Source organism: Danaus plexippus (assembly GCF_018135715.1).
Source record: "Danaus plexippus chromosome 9 unlocalized genomic scaffold, MEX_DaPlex mxdp_26, whole genome shotgun sequence".
NCBI lineage: Eukaryota > Metazoa > Arthropoda > Insecta > Lepidoptera > Nymphalidae > Danaus > Danaus plexippus.
Window position 1 is genome coordinate 4178311 of NW_026869848.1, and position 20374 is coordinate 4198684.

The window sequence follows — 20374 nt, forward strand, 5'->3', positions numbered from 1 at the left end:
CGTATATAAAAGTCAACCTTGGCAATAACGATGTCAAAATGTATATGACAGGAATGTATCTTACATTTATTAAATATAATAGTGTACAATATATGTTTACTTATAATTTAATTAGGAAATGGTTTCTTTTAATATATTTGTGCGTAAACGTATGTATTAATGATTTTGTTTTAAAAGTATAAAAAGCGAGACTCTCGTATTTCTCCGACCTATAATCAAGTGTGATTTAAGGCTTCCGTAGTTTGCGTCACATTCAGTAAACATTTCTATCAAACAAAATTATTTGCAAACTAAAATTATCTGGGACTATTAAATTCCCAGTTGTTATTGATATTATATATTTAATTACGTCACAATGCATGGTAACGAAGGCATACATTAATCATGACATGTGGCATTGGGATCAAATGCATGCCTGTTTGCTATAGAGCTAAAGTTTTCAAGTTTCCAAAGGAGTGGCGAAGCGGACGGTCGTGTGCAACTGGCTCTTTCGCTCTAATAACCTAGCTTCGCCCGTGATTGTGAAGTCGGGGCCGAGAGTTCACTGGCACTCGAGACTCTACCCGGGGTCATTGCCGCCAATGGTAAGGTGCTCTACCCGTTAGAGTGACACTCTGATGTCTTATATATACTATTATTTTATTCAAGAAAAAAAATATTCGCTGTCGTTAGCCACATATTGCATAGTGTACATAGATGATATTTAAAAGATTGCAATTCTGATTACTGTTGTTTTCCTAAAAAATATTATTCACAAGATAACTTTACAAAAGGTGAAACACAAATATTTAATTAGAAGTACATATATATACATATTAATTGCATTGTTGTTCATAATAATATTAATTTTAAAAAATTGTGTAGAATAAATACATTAATTACGAATTTAAAGTTTTTCAAACTATATATAGGACATTAATTAATTAAGCAAATGGAGTAAATTAGTTCAAAGTCACACTAATTACCACAAATTAAAAACGTGTCTATAAAGATGTTTTGTGGGCGTTTGTTATTCCCAGGCTTTTTTAATAAAGAGATGGAGCAGCAATATCATCAGTTGAATATAAATAATTGAAAATAGGTTTAAATATAATAAGTACAATTCTTTAAACCTTAGCCACAGATTAAAAAATAGGTATATCGAGTGTTTTATTTATGGAAAAATTCCAATTTATTAACCTCTCTATTGTTTCTTTGACAAATTAACTAAAATAAAAACCATAAATACACTTCTATGTTTTGGAAGTGCGTTAAAGTTTATGTAACATAATTTAGTGACTATTCAATGTATAAATTATAAACAAACTTTTTAATAATAATTTCTCACACCTGTCAGGGTTGTCAGTTATGTTGAGAAGGTGAAAGTTATAAATCTTCACATTTTGATGTCTAACTTTCGAGCAATAAAAATATTACATGAACACAAAATATGCATCTCACACATATTAACAATATTAAGTTTAAATATGCATAGATACACTTTTTTTATCCTTGTTAATAATTCTTTAAAACTAAAATTCACATGTTATAAACGTTAGGAATATCTATGAATTAAATGTACTAAATGTATTAAAATTTATTTCAATATTCAAACAAGTTCTCGAGATTTAATATATGCATAAAAAAGTTTTTATAAAGTAATTAAAGTCCAAGACAAAAATAATAATGTGGCGTCTAAAAGTCCATTTACTTTTATATCAAAGCATATTAACAATAAGTTTATTCAGTAGTAATTTTTTTTGCCATAACACTTCAATGATTTATAACTTAATTGCTTAAGTGTTTAAAAGAATATTAGACTATAAAAAACTACATGTTGTCCTTCTTAGTGATAATTACACAACGAATTTACATATTTCAGAAATATTTACCAAACATGTTGGCAACATTGCGATTTCTATCCGTATCAATATGTGTGATGCAATTGATTTTGGCACAACCGACGACCATCCAAGAAACAGATCCAATAGTGTTACAGATAACAGACAACAACCAAGGAGGTCAGCTATCGCAAAAAGACTTTCAGGTAACATATTCATTCTTATATTACGAAATAATAAAAAAATATATATTATTATTATTCATTTGGTTATTACCTTACCAACAATATAAATGCAACTTCCTCACTTTGTCTTATTATAATCAAAGCTAGTACAAAAAGTATTGTATAAGATTATCCATTTTTATAATTAAATTTTAATTGAAGAGTATATAAAGTCAATACAACATGGCTATGAAAAATGGCGGGCGATAAATTATTAACAGTTGATATAATAGTTTACTGTTGGCATATAATAGTCCAAAAGCAGCATTTTTAAATATAATATAAATCAAATCCTTAAACAATTTTAATCATATCATTACATAAATAAACCCTCTTCAAAATTTTTGTTGATCAATAAAATGAGAAAATATTCAACGTTTACTTTAGAACAACATAGACGAACTTAATCGTGTTGTCTGATAAAAAATTCGTGAGCGTGTTTTTACCTGCAAAATACCCTCTTTTGTATAACCGGTCCATATTCTGAGGGTGTAAGGATAAAGTCTACGCAAACAATGAATACCATCAAATCAACACCAGATTCTGCTTGTAAGAGATCAAATTAAAATTAAGGTTTTAATGAACTTGTAATTAATGTTTATATATGTCGGCGCAACGAGATTTAAAGCCATTATAGGGGATAGTTGTTTGAAAAGTACATTACGTTAGCGGATAGAGGGTAGATGTGACATAAACAATGTCATGGCGTTAGTAATTTCTTTGACAAAATTATTTGTTCTATAGATCTTTATGTGATTTTTATTAAAGAACAGTCAATGTTAATTCGTATCGTGAATTGTAATATGTGAAGGTAAGTTATTCTGTAAGTTTTAGTAAAACAAAAACTTAAACAGTTACCATTTTGTAATCAACGTTATTCAATTATGTTTTCTATAAAATATCAAGTTATATAAAAAGTTTAGATGGTTTAATTAATTACGTTAAACTTATTTAATGATTTCTGATCATTTGAATTACTATGATTATTATTATTAAAATTAAAAGAGTAAGTGAAATGACTCCACAAAAACCATTTTATTTTCGAAAACATTGGTTAATGGTGGTGGAGTTATAATAGTGAGAGCTATCAAGGAGGAAGTTTATTAAATTACTAAGTGTTAGTTATAATTGAAAATAGAGCAGTGCGAGTAAGTGAGTGCTTTATTTGTGAAAATGGATAACCCGACTGTTGGAAATAGGATTAGTGACGGCAGCATTGCTGACGCGTGTCATATATTTTATGTTTTAATATTTTAAAATTAATCCTAAAATAATTTAACAGACGGTAATTAATTTTTATAATTGGAATTCAATTGGTAATTTTTTTTTCATGATTTCAATATACTCCTAGCAATTGTTTCTTTTGTTTTTAACAGTGAATTATTGTCCAAAAAACGTATTTCTGTCAGAAGCTGTTATTATATAGTGTAATAGAAGCAAGGTCAGTCTCAAACCAATCTTAAAATTAAAATTTGTTGAAGTAACGACGCACAATATAAAGTATAATATATTTAACCGTTATATCGTATGATTTTATTTATTTGAATGTTGTATGTAAAAAAGTGTTACCAATTAATCAATAATATTAAAATACACAGATGTTGTCTCAAATGTAATGTCAGTTTTCATACATAAAAATTAGTACAAAATCGAATCGAAAATCGAAATCGAAACGAATCAAATTTAAACATATCGTAAATTTGTTCATACTATTATATATTTCTGTGGAGAGTATAATTGTCTTGCTTTCTTTTAATCACTGTCTCTTTGTTTGTTGGCGACGCAAAACTTTTATTTAATAAATACTATGAAGTAGGTACGATATAAAATCCGTGTATTGGAAAAACATTATTACGAGTAAAAGTTTAATGAAGCCATGACAGCATCGAAAATATGTCAAATTGAAGGGAAGACAATATATTGACTTAATCTTTATCACATCTTTCATTTAATCCTACTAATGCTGGAGATTTGACGCTTCAACATCGTTCGCGCTTTAAAGTTATAAGGGAAGCAGTAGAAAAACAACCTTGTAACCAACACTCGCCGATTAGATTGTCTTAATATTCTAAAGATACCTTACATAAAGATTTAAAATCATTGGATACGATCTCTTAAAGTTGTCAAAAAGTGCCACATTATTTAAACGAGATTCAAGAGAAACGTTGCTTGGAAGTTTGTAAATAGCTCTTTTTGCCTTGAGAAGAAAATTGCATTTATTAAAATAAAACCGGAAATGGAAAATCAGTGGTTACACAAAAAGCAATTATCAAAACCCGTCACGAAGAAAAGTGTATTTGTAAGGAAAAGCCTGCTGCGTTTTTGGTGCAATTATGGAGGTTTAATGAACTTCAAAATCACTCCAGATTAAATACTATCTATGCTGAGATATAAATTGTACAGAAGAAGCGAATGTGTGATGTTGTTGAATACATATCCAAGTTGAGTTAATCACAAACGATTTCTCTTACAAGAAGACACTGCAAAACCTTTACATTCCAATTCATTTCTAATTACATTTAGTCCTTACCTCGCGCCGCCAGATTGCTATAAATTTAAATCCATGGCAAATTAATAAATAATTATTTAAAAACAAAGGTGATCATTGGAAACCGAGAATGTCTATGAGTTACCCTCGGTAAACAAATAACAAGTTGCCTAGGTATATAAAGTTTGTTGAAAAATATTTGTTCTGTACATTTTACGTGCTGCTTTGATAGTAGAAGGGTTTTATAGAATTGATTTTCCTATACTTTTTAAATATTTATTTTAACTTTATAAAATGTGCTATATGTTGTTTATTGGGAAATGGTTTTTTTTTTATATTTAATAACATAAAAGAATCAAAATCTCAAGCCCATGATTTTGTTATACAGAAAAATAATAAAAAAAATATATGTTACCTAGTTTTTCAAAAACTTAATACAAGTTGATTATGGTATAATAGTAACGGAGATATCAAACGTTATTGCTATATTTTAATGTGTTATGTTAATATTTAGACACTTTGTACTATGCGCTGGTGCAAAAGCGAATCCAGTTACTTAATTTAGAACTAGGAATGATTACCCATTGGTTAATTGCGGATGTCCATGGGCATCGGTGACCACTACCCAAGTAGGCCATCTCCTCGTTTGTCACCTCTCTCATAAAAAAACCATTGTTGTTACTTTTATATTATATTGTTACTTTTATATTACGACTTAAAATTATCTTATCTGTAAATATATTCAAATTTGAGATTAAGGTTATTTATGATAGGTACTTTAAAAAGCAACTACAGGTAAAAATTTCGAATTGTATTCAAACGTAACCCCTTATTTTGTTATGAAATGACGTCCCACCGCATTCTAAACCAACACTTGTACTCAATAATAACTTTTATCAGCAGGTAAATGTAAAAACAATAATTTTTACCGCACAAACCTTAAAATAATATCTTGTTGGATCCTTTGATAATGTATTTGGGACGCTTTATCATGTTGTGTGTATTGTTAAAACCGAGAAAAAAAACAACACAAAAGTCTGTGGGACTGTCTGGTAGACACTTGATAAAATATACGTATAGAATATAATAGAATTTACCATTTAGTTTTGTTAAGAATATTGTAGAATTTTAGTTTAGAATAAAAAAAGCAAACATTTCATGTTTATTTATTCATTATTTTAGTTCTGAAAACATTAATTTCAACTAACACGACAAAGAACTTTGAATTTGGTATTGTCTTTTCTTATTTTATATAATCAAACTGTATAGACCTACAAATTAGGAGTGTTATAGTTATACCAAATTATTTTTCATCGAACAATTGGTTCAATTTATCAGGAACCACATGAAAATTATAAAGAATAATAGTATATATATTGATTATCTAAGCATAAAGAACAGTTTAATTTATAAAATCATTGTAAATTTATGTTATTAGAAATTTTAATGACCAATTAAAATTGAAATACCATTGAGGATGTACGTTCTTACATTCTACCACCTTACTATGCTGTTCAGGCCATTTAAATGTAGTAAAAGTATGATGATGTGTTACACTTTCTGTTTCTCTTATAGAACGCACGTAATATAAGCATTGTAGGTGATGACTTTATGCTCGATGGCAAACCGCTCCGTATTGTGTCAGGATCTCTGCACTACTACAGGCTACCGGCAGAATATTGGAGAGATAGGTTACGGAAAATTAGAGCCGCCGGTTTAAACGCTGTTTCCACGTAAGGATAGAAGAATATTAAAAAACTGGAATTATGCTACGAAGGATGACCTTAAAGTAATTATTATTATCTTATTTCTAGATATGTGGAGTGGAGCAGTCATGAAGAAGAAGAAGGTGCCTATTCTTTTGAAGGTGACAAGGATATTGCCAGATTTCTAAAGATTGCCGCAGAAGAGAATTTGTATGTGCTACTTCGACCTGGGCCGTACATTTGTGCTGAAAGAGATCTAGTAAATAAATCATTTAATCTTATTTTTTTATCTAATACGTCTATCATTTTGCTAGCTTAGGACTCGATATTACATACTATATAATTTAAAGTATAATAATTGCTATTACAGGGAGGACTACCGTATTGGCTTTTGAGCAAATACCCTGATATCAAATTGCGAACTACAGACGGAAGTAAAAACCTTGTAGGATTTTGTGAGATTGTTAAAAGTTAATAAACGCTTTAATTAATAATTAATAATTGTCTCATTTTAGATTTCATAGCAGAAACCAAAAAGTGGATGGCTAAACTCTTTGAAGAAGTTAAACCTTTTCTATTAGGCAACGGAGGCCCTATCATATTGGTGCAGGTAAGAATTTTTATTATAGAAAAAGCAAGTTAAAATATTGTGCTCTAACTGTGTTAATTAATAAAAATATTGAATACTGGTAGGTAGAAAATGAGTATGGCAGTTACGGAGCTGCAAAGGAGTATATGAAGCAAATTCGGGACATAATAAAATCTCACGTAGAAGACGCAGCACTACTTTACACCACCGATGGTCCCTACAGATCATACTTCATCGACGGATCTATATCCGGTGCACTTACAACTATAGATTTCGGACCAAGTGAGCATCGTTCAATCTATAAATTAAAAATACAACTCGTTCAACCATCGTAAACTAGTATAAAACTTTTCGTACGGCATATAGTATGCGCGCATATGCACAGAAAATTCTATCACAGTTGCTTGCTATTTAAAGCATCGTACTATATTTTACAATTTGGCAGTTGCATAAGTGGATAATATGTTTTACATATATGTATATTGTTAATTCTTTTCAGCGACTAGTGTTATTAACACTTTTAAAGAGCTGAGAGCATATATGCCTGTTGGTCCTTTGATGAATTCCGAATTCTATCCTGGATGGCTAACACATTGGAGTGAACACATTCAGCAGGTGTCCACTGACCGTGTAACTTTTACTCTTCGAGACATGTTGGAAAACAAGATTAATTTAAATTTTTACGTTTTCTTTGGAGGAACTAACTTCGAATTTACATCTGGTATGTTTAGTCCTTAGCTATACATATATTTTTAATATATTGCCAATTATTAAAAAGACAATCAAAAGTTATTTAATTTTGTTGACAGGTGCTAACTATGGAAAATTTTATCAACCCGATATAACATCTTATGATTATGATGCTCCATTATCCGAAGCTGGCGATCCTACGGAGAAGTATTACGCTATACGAGACGTACTGTCCAATGTAAGGAAATCTACTTTATAACTAAGAAATATATAATACATAGATTATAAAACAAATAAGCTTAAAATTAACTTTTTCTTAAACCTACATTTAAATATAGATTTATTTTCATAGTACGATTTAGTGCCAGATGATATACCCGTTCCAGTACCATCAAAAAAAGGAGCCTATGGACGAATTGAAGTAGCAAACAAAATTAATCTGCTATCAACAGAAGGACGTTCTAGTTTAGGAATTAAATACAAAGATGTGGAAGGTGCGAAATTACCAACGTTTGAGGAATTGAAACAAAGAAGCGGTCTCATGCTTTATGAAATGACACTTAATGGAACCGGTGGAGTTTTGAATATAAAAAAACCACGAGATTTCATATTTGTTTACGTTGACAAGGTATTTATATATCATAGCTTGCTTAAATATTTGCTATAAAATATAGATTTTGAGTTAAAAAAAAATACAATGGTATGTTTAAGAAACTGCAAGGAGTTATAAGCAGAATGATGATGTTATATTCGCTCAGTATAAACTCAAAACCAGGCTCTACTTTGTCTTTGCTCGTTGAGAACCAAGGTCGTATAAATTTTGGAAACAGAATTCACGACTTCAAGGTAGGTATTGAAACCATAAATGTAGTACACTACCAATAACTACATAACTTCTTACAGTTTTTACTCTGACACTCTTTTCAGGGCATACTTGGCTCTGTGTTATTAAACAATAAAACCTTAGAAGGTCCCTGGTCTGTAACTGGTTACCCATTAGATGTTAAGAAGAGTAAATTGTTGAGTGATGACAATATCTCTGCCTTCACTGAGGATGCTTTATCAGACGGTCCCATGATGTTCGAAGGACAGTTCGTGATTCCTGAAGGAGAAGAGCCATTGGACACTTTCATTGATACAACCAATTGGGGGAAGGTAAATTTGAGTATCGTTAACAATTGACTGTTCCTATGATAAAGTTTCTAACTGTCATAATTCTTGTTGATAGGGTTACATATTCGTCAACGGATACAACTTAGGAAGATATTGGCCAAAGGTTGGACCCCAAGTTACTCTTTATGTACCAGGTGTATGGCTGAAACCAGCACCAGCGGTTAATTCAATAAAAGTAATTGAACTCCATCAAGGACCTGTTAATCCAGCCATCACCTTTATTGACTATCCCATATTAAATCGGACTGGCACTCTTAACGATTACATATGGTTAAATTAAAGTGTCTATAAGTCGTCGTAGAAAGATGCTCATGTGATTCTTATGAAAAAAAAAACAAATGTTTTTATCTAGATTCAAACGCTAAGATTTGTTAAATTGACGCAGCATTGAGAATATATTTTTATACACTGATGTAATGTTTTATTGACCCTCGAGATTTTTGACAAACACAGAAGTAAAAAAGCGTTCATAATAATTATTATTATATTAAATAATTTTTCGTATCTAATGAAAACTGTAGCAAATTGCTTACAAAAATAAACGTGCCAGAGAACAGTACATATGATTTCAATTAAGTCGTACATGGAACTTGTATTGCGAATCTGTCCTCGATTTAATATACTATGATTTAATACAGTTGTTTTATCTAGAAAAAATAAATAAATGATAGAACATTCTACTATGTTCTATAATTAATTTATTTTTTCTATTTTAAGTTATTCTGAATAGTAAAATGAATACATCCATACAATTAACTTTAATAGGCAAAATTTTTCCCAAAATGTCTTACACAACCTGAGTACCCAGCGACAGCAATTTGCCATGGGAATTTGAATTGACTTACTATAACATATTAAAAAAAGATTGGTCCCATCCACATCAATCAAACAAATCTAAACATATGTAAGCGCGCTAACTTCGTATTATACAGTCAGTTGTGGCACACACCATGAAACAAAGAGTGAGCGAGAGGGAGATATATACTTATAAAACGTTGGTAAGAGACAGAGTATGTAAACTGGTTAGAAAAATAGTCTCGTCTGATAAGATGCTATGGGTCGAGCAAGAGGCTAGCAACATGCCTGTCGTAGCCGAGCAAGCGACAGAACCGGACCGTTTGCCGTCTGAGCAAATCACCACGTGGCCGGTTTGGTTGGAGTAAAAGTTTAGTAAGTAATTCATACTTGTTTTTGTTATGTAGACCATCTATTAAACTCATTTTATTCATTATTAGACACAATTTTGAGCTTAAGTTGTCACTTATTAAACGTGATTTATACTGCGTAGTCGTTAACAAGAATCAGTAAATGTACAGAGTTCTTTTGAAGAGTCATATTCACTTGTAATCAGTTGGTGACTTAAGTGTTAATAGTTTATTTACAAATTGTAATAGATGTATCGGTTTCTTAGTTGATTTTGACTTTTGAACCGATTTACGCACACATACCCCATGAGGATCTGTTGATGTAGAGTTCCCTGGAAATTAACAATAAGGTCCATTTACCGGGAATGACATTTTTTAGTTTAGAATTATATTTTTATTTTATAAAATTGTTCACTTTTTGTTACATCGAGTAGGTCGAACAGTATTAAATATAAATTTTAATTTTGATTGAATTACTAGCTAATTAAAATTAGTTTTAAACCTCCCTTTGGTTTCTTTCTTCCGACTGTAGTTAACGTAATTACCGTATGTTTTGTTTTCGGAGCAAAGGTTGTTGACATACTTCGTCTGTTATCAAATTAATTATTAATGAGAAGCATTCATTTATATTCCGGTTCTATGGATGGCATCTGCTACAAGGGTGGTAAAGACCTCTGTGCTAGCAAATGAATTAAAAGATCATTCGTTCTTATCATTGTCTTTATTCAAAGGTCGCTGAGACAGATCCTTTAACTGCCCACACGCATGCTTACTTACTTTTTAGTATTTAATACACACAAACGTATAAAGATACAAACATAATTTTTTAACAAGATTACACTATTCTATGATTGCAACAAACTTTATATATGTACATCAGATTACAACAGACATAGACGTCATTGTTATTTGAGCAAAGTAATTCTGTATCAAGTTGTTTTAACATTAAGCGTTATTTTGTAAAAACAGTTAAATTATACACACACACACACACACACATATATATATATATATATATATATATATATTGTATACCTTTATCTAAACTGACACTCAATTGCACAATACATAAAACAATTACCGGACATAAATTATATGACTACAGAACTATGTTTTTACATACGGAATAATTAATTTTCCTGTAATATTTAATTATGTTGTACTAGGTATGAGTACATATGATATTCGCTTCAATGGCTCTTTAAATAGGTTTTTAAAATAAAGGTTTAAAACTAGGTTTTACATTTCATTCAAGTATATCTTGTAAATTATTAAAATATGAAAAATTCCTTGAAATGGTTGCTTTTGAGATTGAGGATGCGAATTTAAAAGTCTATCTAATGCAAGCCATAATTGTAATTAATAGTACTTTTATTATATATTTTGAATACGATTTCATCGACGCCTAGCAGTCTTAGACGTAGTAAAAAAAATTTTATTAATATAATTATATATTTTTTAAGGAAATGGTTGAAAGCGAGGAATTAAGTTGCTCAGTCGGAAACCCGTGCAGCCTGGTTTTGGCAGATGGCACAGTCTTTAGTGGAAGAAGTTTCGGGGCCAATGTACCCGTAGAGGGTGAAGTGGGTTAGTATATGTGACAATAACATTGAAATAAAACAATTTAATTAAATAGACCCAAACGAAGATAATAACGATTTAAACATGTGCACATTCAAACATTTCTTTTGTATTTATTAGAAACTATAACATAATTAGTATCATCAAAGCTGACTTTTATAAAACTCTTTGGAACTATTAAGAGAGAATAGATTTAAAATTTCCTTTTAGTTGCAATATTTTTTACGATTTTGTGGAATAGATTTCTAAATATTAAAAAAAATTTCATTGGTTACCCGTTAAATAGAACATGTTTTAGGATTTTAAGCGCCATTTTAGGTTCATATTCGTAATTTTTATAGGGTGTATGATTCCATTGTGTTTACCGCGATTTATAAACACAGCAACATTGTTTATTGAATTGAAAGATTGAAAAGGAGATTCACAATTCAGAAACAGACATATTATGTCTATTCGGTTTTTGCTATCGCATAATACTGTTAAAAGCTACAAATATAATGTGATTATAATTAATATTTACAATATTTTGGAATTGGTAATCAGTTTCAGAGCTTAATACATTCATAATTCGTATTTCCCTACTGCATGAAACTTATCTACATGAACTTTTAATGAATTTTCAGTATTCCAAACTGGTATGGTAGGGTATCCCGAATCATTGACAGACCCTTCCTACCACGCACAGTTGTTGGTACTTACGTACCCATTAATCGGAAACTATGGTGTCCCTGACGATAAGGATAAAGACGAGCATGGGCTGCCAAGGTCAGTTTTAAATAGATATGTTGGAATTATGCTCCTTTATTTGTTTATTAATATTTGCTTACGCTTGTCACTGCATAGCAAAGAATAAATGTCTAAAAAATCTTTCTTAATTTTTAACAGATGGTTTGAATCGAGTCGTATATGGGCTGCTGGGTTAATAGTTGGTCAAATAAGCACTCAAGCCTGCCACTGGCGTGCGAAACGATCTCTTGGTAAGTGGTTGGAGGCCAACGGTATACCTGGCCTCTGTGATATTGATACCCGAGCCCTTACATTCCGTCTCCGGGAAGGAGTAACTCTTGGGAGGATTGTACAAGGTGTTCCCCCTTTTGGACCTCTGCCACCCCTGAAGGATCCAAATTCCCGCAATTTAGTAGCAGAAGTATCTATAAAGGTAGTAATTACTGACTGTTACCGGTCTTGCTTATTTTAATTTTTTTCATGAATTTGACATTTATTAATCTCATTCATTATAATGTATATTCATACTATCAAACAAAACAATATAAGTATACGAACCATTTCATTAATATATACATATTTAATTTTCAGGAACCTAAGATATTTAATGAATCAGGAAAGTAACCATAATGGCTATTGACTGCGGTCTAAAATATAATCAAATAAGATGCTTAATAAAAAGGAACGCTAAGGTCATATTAGTGCCTTGGAATTACAAATTTGAGACAAATTCATATGACGGTCTGTTTATAAGCAACGGTCCTGGTGACCCCGAGGTTTGCAAAAAGGTTGTTGAAAATTTGAATGATGTAATCAGCAGCGAAACTATTACTAAACCAATATTTGGTATATGTCTCGGTCATCAACTGCTTGCGACTGCTGCGGGATGTAAAACCTACAAAACAAAGTAAAGATTATTGACTTCTTATTTTTTTAATGATATTCACACTAGAGTTTTGTTACAACCCATACTTACCTTTCTTAATTGAGGATCACCAACAATATAAAATTTTTGAAAATATGATCAATTCGTCTTGCCGATCATACGGGAATAACGTCATAAAATTTTGAAGTTCTCTCCTTGAAATGAAAAGTGGAAAAAATACACCCATTCAATTTGATACAATTTTCACTGATAACTATTTCCTCTATTTACAAATGTTATAATTATATTTTTTTATTTATAGATATGGAAACCGTGGACATAATTTACCGTGTACACATTCAGGTACCGGCAGATGTTTTATGACATCTCAAAATCACGGCTACGCTGTTGATGCCAATACCCTCCCTAAAAATTGGGAAATATTGTTTACCAACGAAAATGACAAAACCAATGAAGGCATAATACACAAGACACTTCCATATTTTAGTGTTCAATTTCACCCAGAGCATACAGCTGGTCCCACTGATTTAGAATGTCTTTTTGATGTGTTTATTGATACAGTCACAGCATATAAAAACAATGGAACATGTGTTGTGAAAGACTTAATTTGTGAAAAACTTAAATTTACGCCGACAATTTATGAAAGACCGAAGAAAATATTGATTCTTGGTTCTGGTGGTTTATCTATTGGGCAGGCAGGTGAATTTGATTATTCTGGATCTCAAGGTGTTAAAGCGATGCAAGAAGAAAAAATTCAAACTGTTCTTATTAATCCTAATATTGCAACAGTTCAAACATCCAAAGGTCTCGCAGATAAAGTATATTTCTTACCCATTACACCAGAATATGTAGAACAAGTTATTAAGGCCGAAAGACCAACAGGTATTTTACTCACTTTTGGTGGACAAACAGCTTTAAATTGTGGAGTGGAATTACAAAAAAACAAAGTATTTGAAAAATACAATGTAAGCGTTTTGGGAACACCGGTACAATCAATAGTCGACACGGAAGACAGAAAGATATTTGCTGAAAAAATTAATGCCATTGGAGAAAAAGTTGCACCTAGTGCTGCTGTAGCCTCTATTGAAGAAGCTTTAATGCAGCACGTCAAATCGGATATCCGGTTATGACCCGATCGGCGTTTTCGCTTGGAGGTCTTGGATCAGGATTTGCAAATGATGAAGAAGAGTTAAAAAAACTAGCTCACCATGGGTTATCACATTCCGACCAGTTAATTATTGATAAGTCCTTAAAAGGATGGAAAGAAGTTGAATACGAAGTTGTGAGGGATGCATATGATAATTGCATTACAGTATGTAATATGGAAAATGTAGACCCTTTGGGAATACATACCGGAGAGTCCATTGTTGTTGCTCCTAGTCAAACTTTATCAAACAAAGATTATTATATGTTAAGAAATACTGCTATTAAAGTAATCAGACATTTTGGGATTGTTGGTGAATGCAACATTCAATATGCACTAAATCCTAACTCTGAAGAGTTTTATATCATAGAAGTGAACGCACGATTATCTAGAAGTTCAGCTTTAGCTAGTAAAGCTACGGGTTATCCGTTAGCATATGTTGCTGCAAAGCTAGCCCTTGGAATTCCATTACCCGCAATAAAAAACTCTGTAACGGGGGTTACAACAGCATGTTTTGAACCTAGTTTAGACTACTGTGTCGTTAAAATTCCAAGATGGGATTTAGCGAAATTCAATCGAGTTAGTACAAAGATTGGAAGTTCTATGAAAAGTGTTGGTGAAGTTATGGCCATAGGAAGGAATTTTGAGGAAGCTTTCCAAAAAGCTTTAAGAATGGTCGATGAAAACGTTAATGGTTTCGATCCGTACCTTAAAAAAGTTAATGAAAATGAACTGCGAGAGCCAACAGATAAGCGAATGTTTGTTTTAGCAGCAGCTCTTAGACAAAATTACAGTGTTGAAAAATTATACGAGTTAACTAAAATAGACCGATGGTTCCTTGGAAAATTAAAAATATTATAGATTACTATCAAACACTTGAGTCCATAGATTCGGGATCAATTACTCCTGATATATTAAAAACAGCAAAACAAATGGGATTTTCGGATAAACAAATTGCTGTTGCTATTAAAAGTACAGAATTAGCAGTTCGAAAATTACGAGAAGAATTCAAGATTACTCCGTTTGTTAAACAAATAGACACAGTGGCAGCTGAATGGCCCGCATCTACCAATTATTTATATCTTACTTACAATGGTTGTACCCATGATTTAGTTTTCCCTAAAGATTTGACTATGGTACTCGGTTCCGGAGTATATAGAATAGGAAGTTCTGTTGAATTTGATTGGTGTGCTGTTGGCTGCTTAAGAGAATTGAAAAAGCAGGGCAAAAAAACAATTATGGTCAATTACAACCCTGAAACTGTCAGCACAGATTATGACATGAGTGACCGACTATATTTCGAAGAAATTTCCTTTGAAGTTGTTATGGATATATATAACATTGAACAACCTCATGGAGTAATATTATGTATGGGAGGACAGTTACCCAATAATATTGCTATGGATTTACACAGACAGCAGGCTGTTATATTAGGAACCTCCCCTGATATGGTTGATAATGCTGAAAATAGATTTAAATTTTCTCGCATGCTCGACCGTAAGGGTATTCTGCAACCAAGATGGAAAGAATTAACTAATCTTGATTCAGCAGTAAAGTTCTGTGAAGAAGTTGGATATCCATGTTTAGTTCGTCCATCATATGTTTTAAGTGGAGCTGCGATGAATGTAGCATATTCAAACCAAGATTTGGAAACGTATCTGAAATCTGCTAGTGAAGTGAGTAAAGAACATCCAGTAGTGATATCAAAATACATTTCAGACGCAAAAGAAATAGATGTTGATGCCGTTGCCGCAGATGGGGTTATTCTTTGTATGGCTGTATCAGAACACGTAGAAAATGCTGGAGTGCATTCTGGAGATGCTACATTAGTAACACCACCGCAAGACATCAATGATGAAACATTGGACAAAATCAAAGAAATAGCGAGAATTATTGCAGAGACACTTGATGTTACCGGGCCATTCAATATGCAACTTATAGCAAAGGACAATGAATTAAAGGTTATAGAGTGCAATGTGAGGGTTTCAAGATCATTCCCATTTGTTTCAAAAACATTGGATCATGATTTTGTGGCAATGGCAACAAAAGTTATCCTCGGTTTACCGGTTGAACCTGTGAATATAATGGGTGGCTGTGGAAAAGTTGGCGTCAAAGTGCCACAATTCTCATTTTCAAGATTATCAGGAGCCGATGTGACACTTGGGGTAGAAATGGCATCCACCGGTGAAGTTGCTTGTTTTGGTGAAAATCGTTATGAAGCTTATCTAAAATCTTTAATGAGTACTGGCTTTAGAATTCCCAAAAAAGCTATTTTACTTTCTGTGGGAACATTTAAGGTAGAAAAATCAAATTGTTTAATACTAGTATAATATAATAGTTTAAATAAAGAGTAATTCGAGACTTCTCTCAAAAAAAAAAATACAATATATTTTTTTATGTTTTTAGCATAAAATGGAGTTATTGCCAAGTGTTCGAATATTACAAAAATTAGGATATAAATTGTATGCCAGTATGGGTACTGGGGATTTCTATATGGAACATGGAGTTGAGGTAAGAAAATACTGAATTCAATTATTTTATTAACTACTTTTTAAAATATAATAAGAAGATAATAAGAAATAATAAGATTAGTTTAAATAAAAAAAACTAATTATCATTAATATCCCAAAAGTTTGTAATTCAATTTTGAAATTAATTATATTTTTTGTAAACATCCAAAAGATGAAGGGTCTGCTACGTACCAAAAAACTTCAATTTCTTTATTATTTATCAATTTATTATCTTAACAGATTGAAAGTGTGCAATGGACTTTTGACCACATTGGGGATCTAGAGGACGATAGATCAGATGGAGAATTAATGCATTTAGCCGATTTTATGGCTCGAAGAGAATTGGATTTAGTAATCAACTTGCCTATGAGAGGTGGAGCCCGGCGCGTCTCTTCATTTACTACACATGGCTATCGAACCCGCCGTTTGGCAGTAGACTATGCAGTTCCTTTAGTTACTGATGTGAAATGCGCTAAACTTCTAGTTCAGGTTTTTATTTTATTTAATATTTCAAGCTTTCTTATTATTTATTACATATTTTGTCATAAATTATACATTTTTAGGCAATGCTGCGGTGCAGTGGTGCGCCGCCAATGAAAACACATACAGATTGTATGACTTCTCGAAACATACTTAAACTACCAGGGTTTATCGATGTTCATGTTCATGTTCGTGAACCAGGGGCGACATACAAAGAAGATTTTAATTCCTGTACAGCAGCTGCATTGGCTGGAGGTATCACTATGATTTGCGCTATGCCAAACACAAATCCTCCGGTAATCGATCGCGTGTCATATGACTATGTTTCCACACTGGCACGTGTAAGTGCTCGTTGTGACTACGCTTTATTTGTGGGAGCTTCAACGACGAATTGTGATACAGCTGCTGAATTAGCACCTCAAGCGGCAGCATTAAAAATGTATCTCAATCAAACTTTCACTACCTTAAGGTTAGACGATATGACTGTTTGGCAACGACATCTTCAGAACTGGCCCAAAAAAATGCCTATATGTGCTCACGCTGAGCGTGAAAAGACTGGCGCAATCATCTTGATGGCGTCTCTGTTGGACAGACCAATTCATATATGTCATATCGCTAGGAAAGAAGAAATTTTGATCGTGAAAGCGGCCAAAGAAAAAGGACTTAAAGTAACTTGCGAGGTATGTCCACATCATCTATTTTTAAGTACAGATGATGTAAGTAGCATTGGTGAAGGACGTGCTGAAGTCCGTCCTGTCTTATGTAGCCCACAAGACCAAGCTGAGTTGTGGAAAAATATGGATATTATTGACGTATTTGCAACAGACCATGCTCCTCATTCCGTCGAAGAAAAGAATTCTGAAAAGCCTCCCCCGGGCTTCCCTGGTCTTGAAACTATCTTGCCTCTACTTCTAAACGCTGTTCACGAAGGACGTTTAACAATAGATGATTTAATTAATAAATTTCATAAAAATCCAAGAAGAATTTTTAATCTACCTGAACAACAAAATACATATGTTGAGGTGGACATGGATTATGAATGGGTAATTCCTCAGGCATTGGAATTCTCAAAGTCTAAATGGACCCCCTTTGCTGGGAAACGGGTCTGTGGAGCTATTCATCGCGTGACTCTACGAGGCGAAATAGCCTACGTTGAAGGCCAAGTCTTGGTACCGCCTGGATTTGGTCAAAACGTACGTGACTGGCCAGCACCAAAAAAACTTGCTCACCCCAGCATTGTATCTGAGAAACTAGAAAAAGAGACCAGTCGGCCAAACTCTTCATTAGATTTTCACAGTTCTCTGGACTTTATTAAAGTTAACGATCTAGACGTAGACCAAGCTGAAGTCTCTAAGTCAGATCAAAATAAACTGAATGTTCATTTCCACGAAGACTCCGGTTTAAGAAGTGTTTCTCCCTTAATTCCACAAACTACTACTAGACAGAGATTGGACAGTTCGTCTTACCCGTCTCATGCAGCGCCACCTAATCGTCAGAGAAGTGATTTATTTGGAAAGAGCATATTAACAGTGGACACATTCGGAAAAGAAACATTGAATGATATATTCAATTTAGCTCAATTTATGAAAACTAATGTTACAAAAGGGCGAGTATTAGATGACATTTTACGGGGTAAAGTCATGGCATCAATATTCTATGAAGTAAGTACGAGGACGAGTTGTAGTTTCGCCGCTGCTATGCAAAGACTTGGCGGATCTGTGATCCACACGGACGCAACGAGTTCCTCAGCCAAAAAGGTGAAACACTAGAGGACAGTGTGACTGTTATGGCCAGCTACGCAGACGTCGTAGTATTGCGTCATCCAGAACCCGGCGCGGTGACAGTAAGTTTTAAATTAAAATATATTTTTATGTAATGCCTAATAAAAACAAGACACATGCTTAAGGAATGCAAATCAAATTGCTAATAAAATGTTTATGGACATATATTATAATATATAGCAAATATTATACTTCTGTTAGTATTTAAAAAAAAAAATAATGTTTTTGACAAGATACATATATAAAAACGCCTAAAAACATTTCTATAAGTAATAACACTTCTTTCTTCCCCAATTAATAATTTCAGCGTGCCTCAAGACACTGTCGGAAACCAATCATAAATGCTGGGGATGGTGTAGGTGAACATCCCACTCAAGCCCTTCTGGATGTTTTTACAATTCGAGAGGAAATCGGTACCGTTAATGGCTTAACCATAACGATGGTCGGTGATTTGAAAAATGGAAGAACCGTTCACTCTCTAGCCCGACTTCTTACTCTGTATCAAGTACAACTACAATACGTAAGTCCGCCTGGACTTGGAATGCCTAAACATATAATGGATTACGTAGCATACAAAGGCATTCCTCAAAAAGTATATGAACGCTTAGAAGATGTTCTCGGCGAAACTCATGTTCTCTATATGACAAGAATTCAACGTGAACGATTTGAAAGTGAACAGGAATACGAAAAGGTAAATAAAACAAAAGCACAATAATCGGCTCAAAAACATATACTCAAAGATCATTTGGCTCTTACAACTACAGACAAAACTGAATATTGTCAATCAACTCATTCGTTAAATTGATCCTATATATTGATTTTTACAACGACGCGACGTCACCAAGGACTGTCAGCATGACGTCGGTCCATTACATTGCCCATTATATATAATCAATACCGACCATCTTTAATTAATACTTTAATCAAATTCATTACACAATCTCAAATATAAGAAGTATAAGTAAATATTTGATTACGAAATATTAAAAAAACTAACAAATATTCATCTATCTATACTCATGTCATATTATTTCACTAACGCCATTATGTAGGTTTTTCAAGTAAAGAACAAATTCAATACGATTTTCTATAAAATTTTATTACAGATGCGAGGCCTGTTGGTGGTTACACCACAACTTATGACACGAGCCAAACGCCGTATGATAGTTATGCATCCACTTCCTCGTGTCGATGAAATTTCACCAGAGTTTGATACCGATCCACGGGCAGCTTATTTCAGACAAGCGGAATACGGGATGTATGTCCGTATGGCGTTACTTTCCATGGTCGCTGGAGTTAATCCTCTCACGTAAAATATTAATGCTATATTGTCATAACTTATGTATAAACGTAATAAAAGCAAAAATTGTTACAAAATATCTTGTTGGACCCATGTTATGAAAGTTAAAATAAATATATTATCAAAATGTA

At 32.6% G+C, this 20374-nt stretch overlaps 2 protein-coding genes across 2 annotated transcripts; both read left to right on the forward strand.

Moving 5' to 3' along the window:
- Positions 1-453: 453 nt before the first annotated feature.
- Positions 454-9102, forward strand: LOC116767203 (beta-galactosidase-like). Its single transcript, XM_032657416.2, has 13 exons — positions 454-584; positions 1862-2026; positions 6108-6265; positions 6347-6497; positions 6609-6672; positions 6754-6848; positions 6932-7109; positions 7327-7548; positions 7637-7755; positions 7870-8145; positions 8229-8363; positions 8445-8672; positions 8746-9102. Exons 1-13 carry the CDS (start codon positions 582-584, stop codon positions 8968-8970), a joined length of 2019 nt encoding a protein of 672 aa, XP_032513307.2. The 5' UTR covers positions 454-581; the 3' UTR covers positions 8971-9102.
- A 646-nt stretch (positions 9103-9748) lies between these two features.
- On the forward strand, positions 9749-20374 carry LOC116767200 (CAD protein). The gene is given in 15 exon segments (XM_032657411.2): positions 9749-9860; positions 11299-11422; positions 12040-12181; positions 12302-12575; positions 12734-12761; positions 12764-13049; positions 13330-14123; positions 14126-15024; positions 15027-16469; positions 16579-16683; positions 16923-17171; positions 17246-18908; positions 18911-19005; positions 19251-19634; positions 20050-20374. Coding segments are annotated over 14 exon segments (6690 nt in total). The 5' UTR covers positions 9749-9860; positions 11299-11301; the 3' UTR covers positions 20257-20374.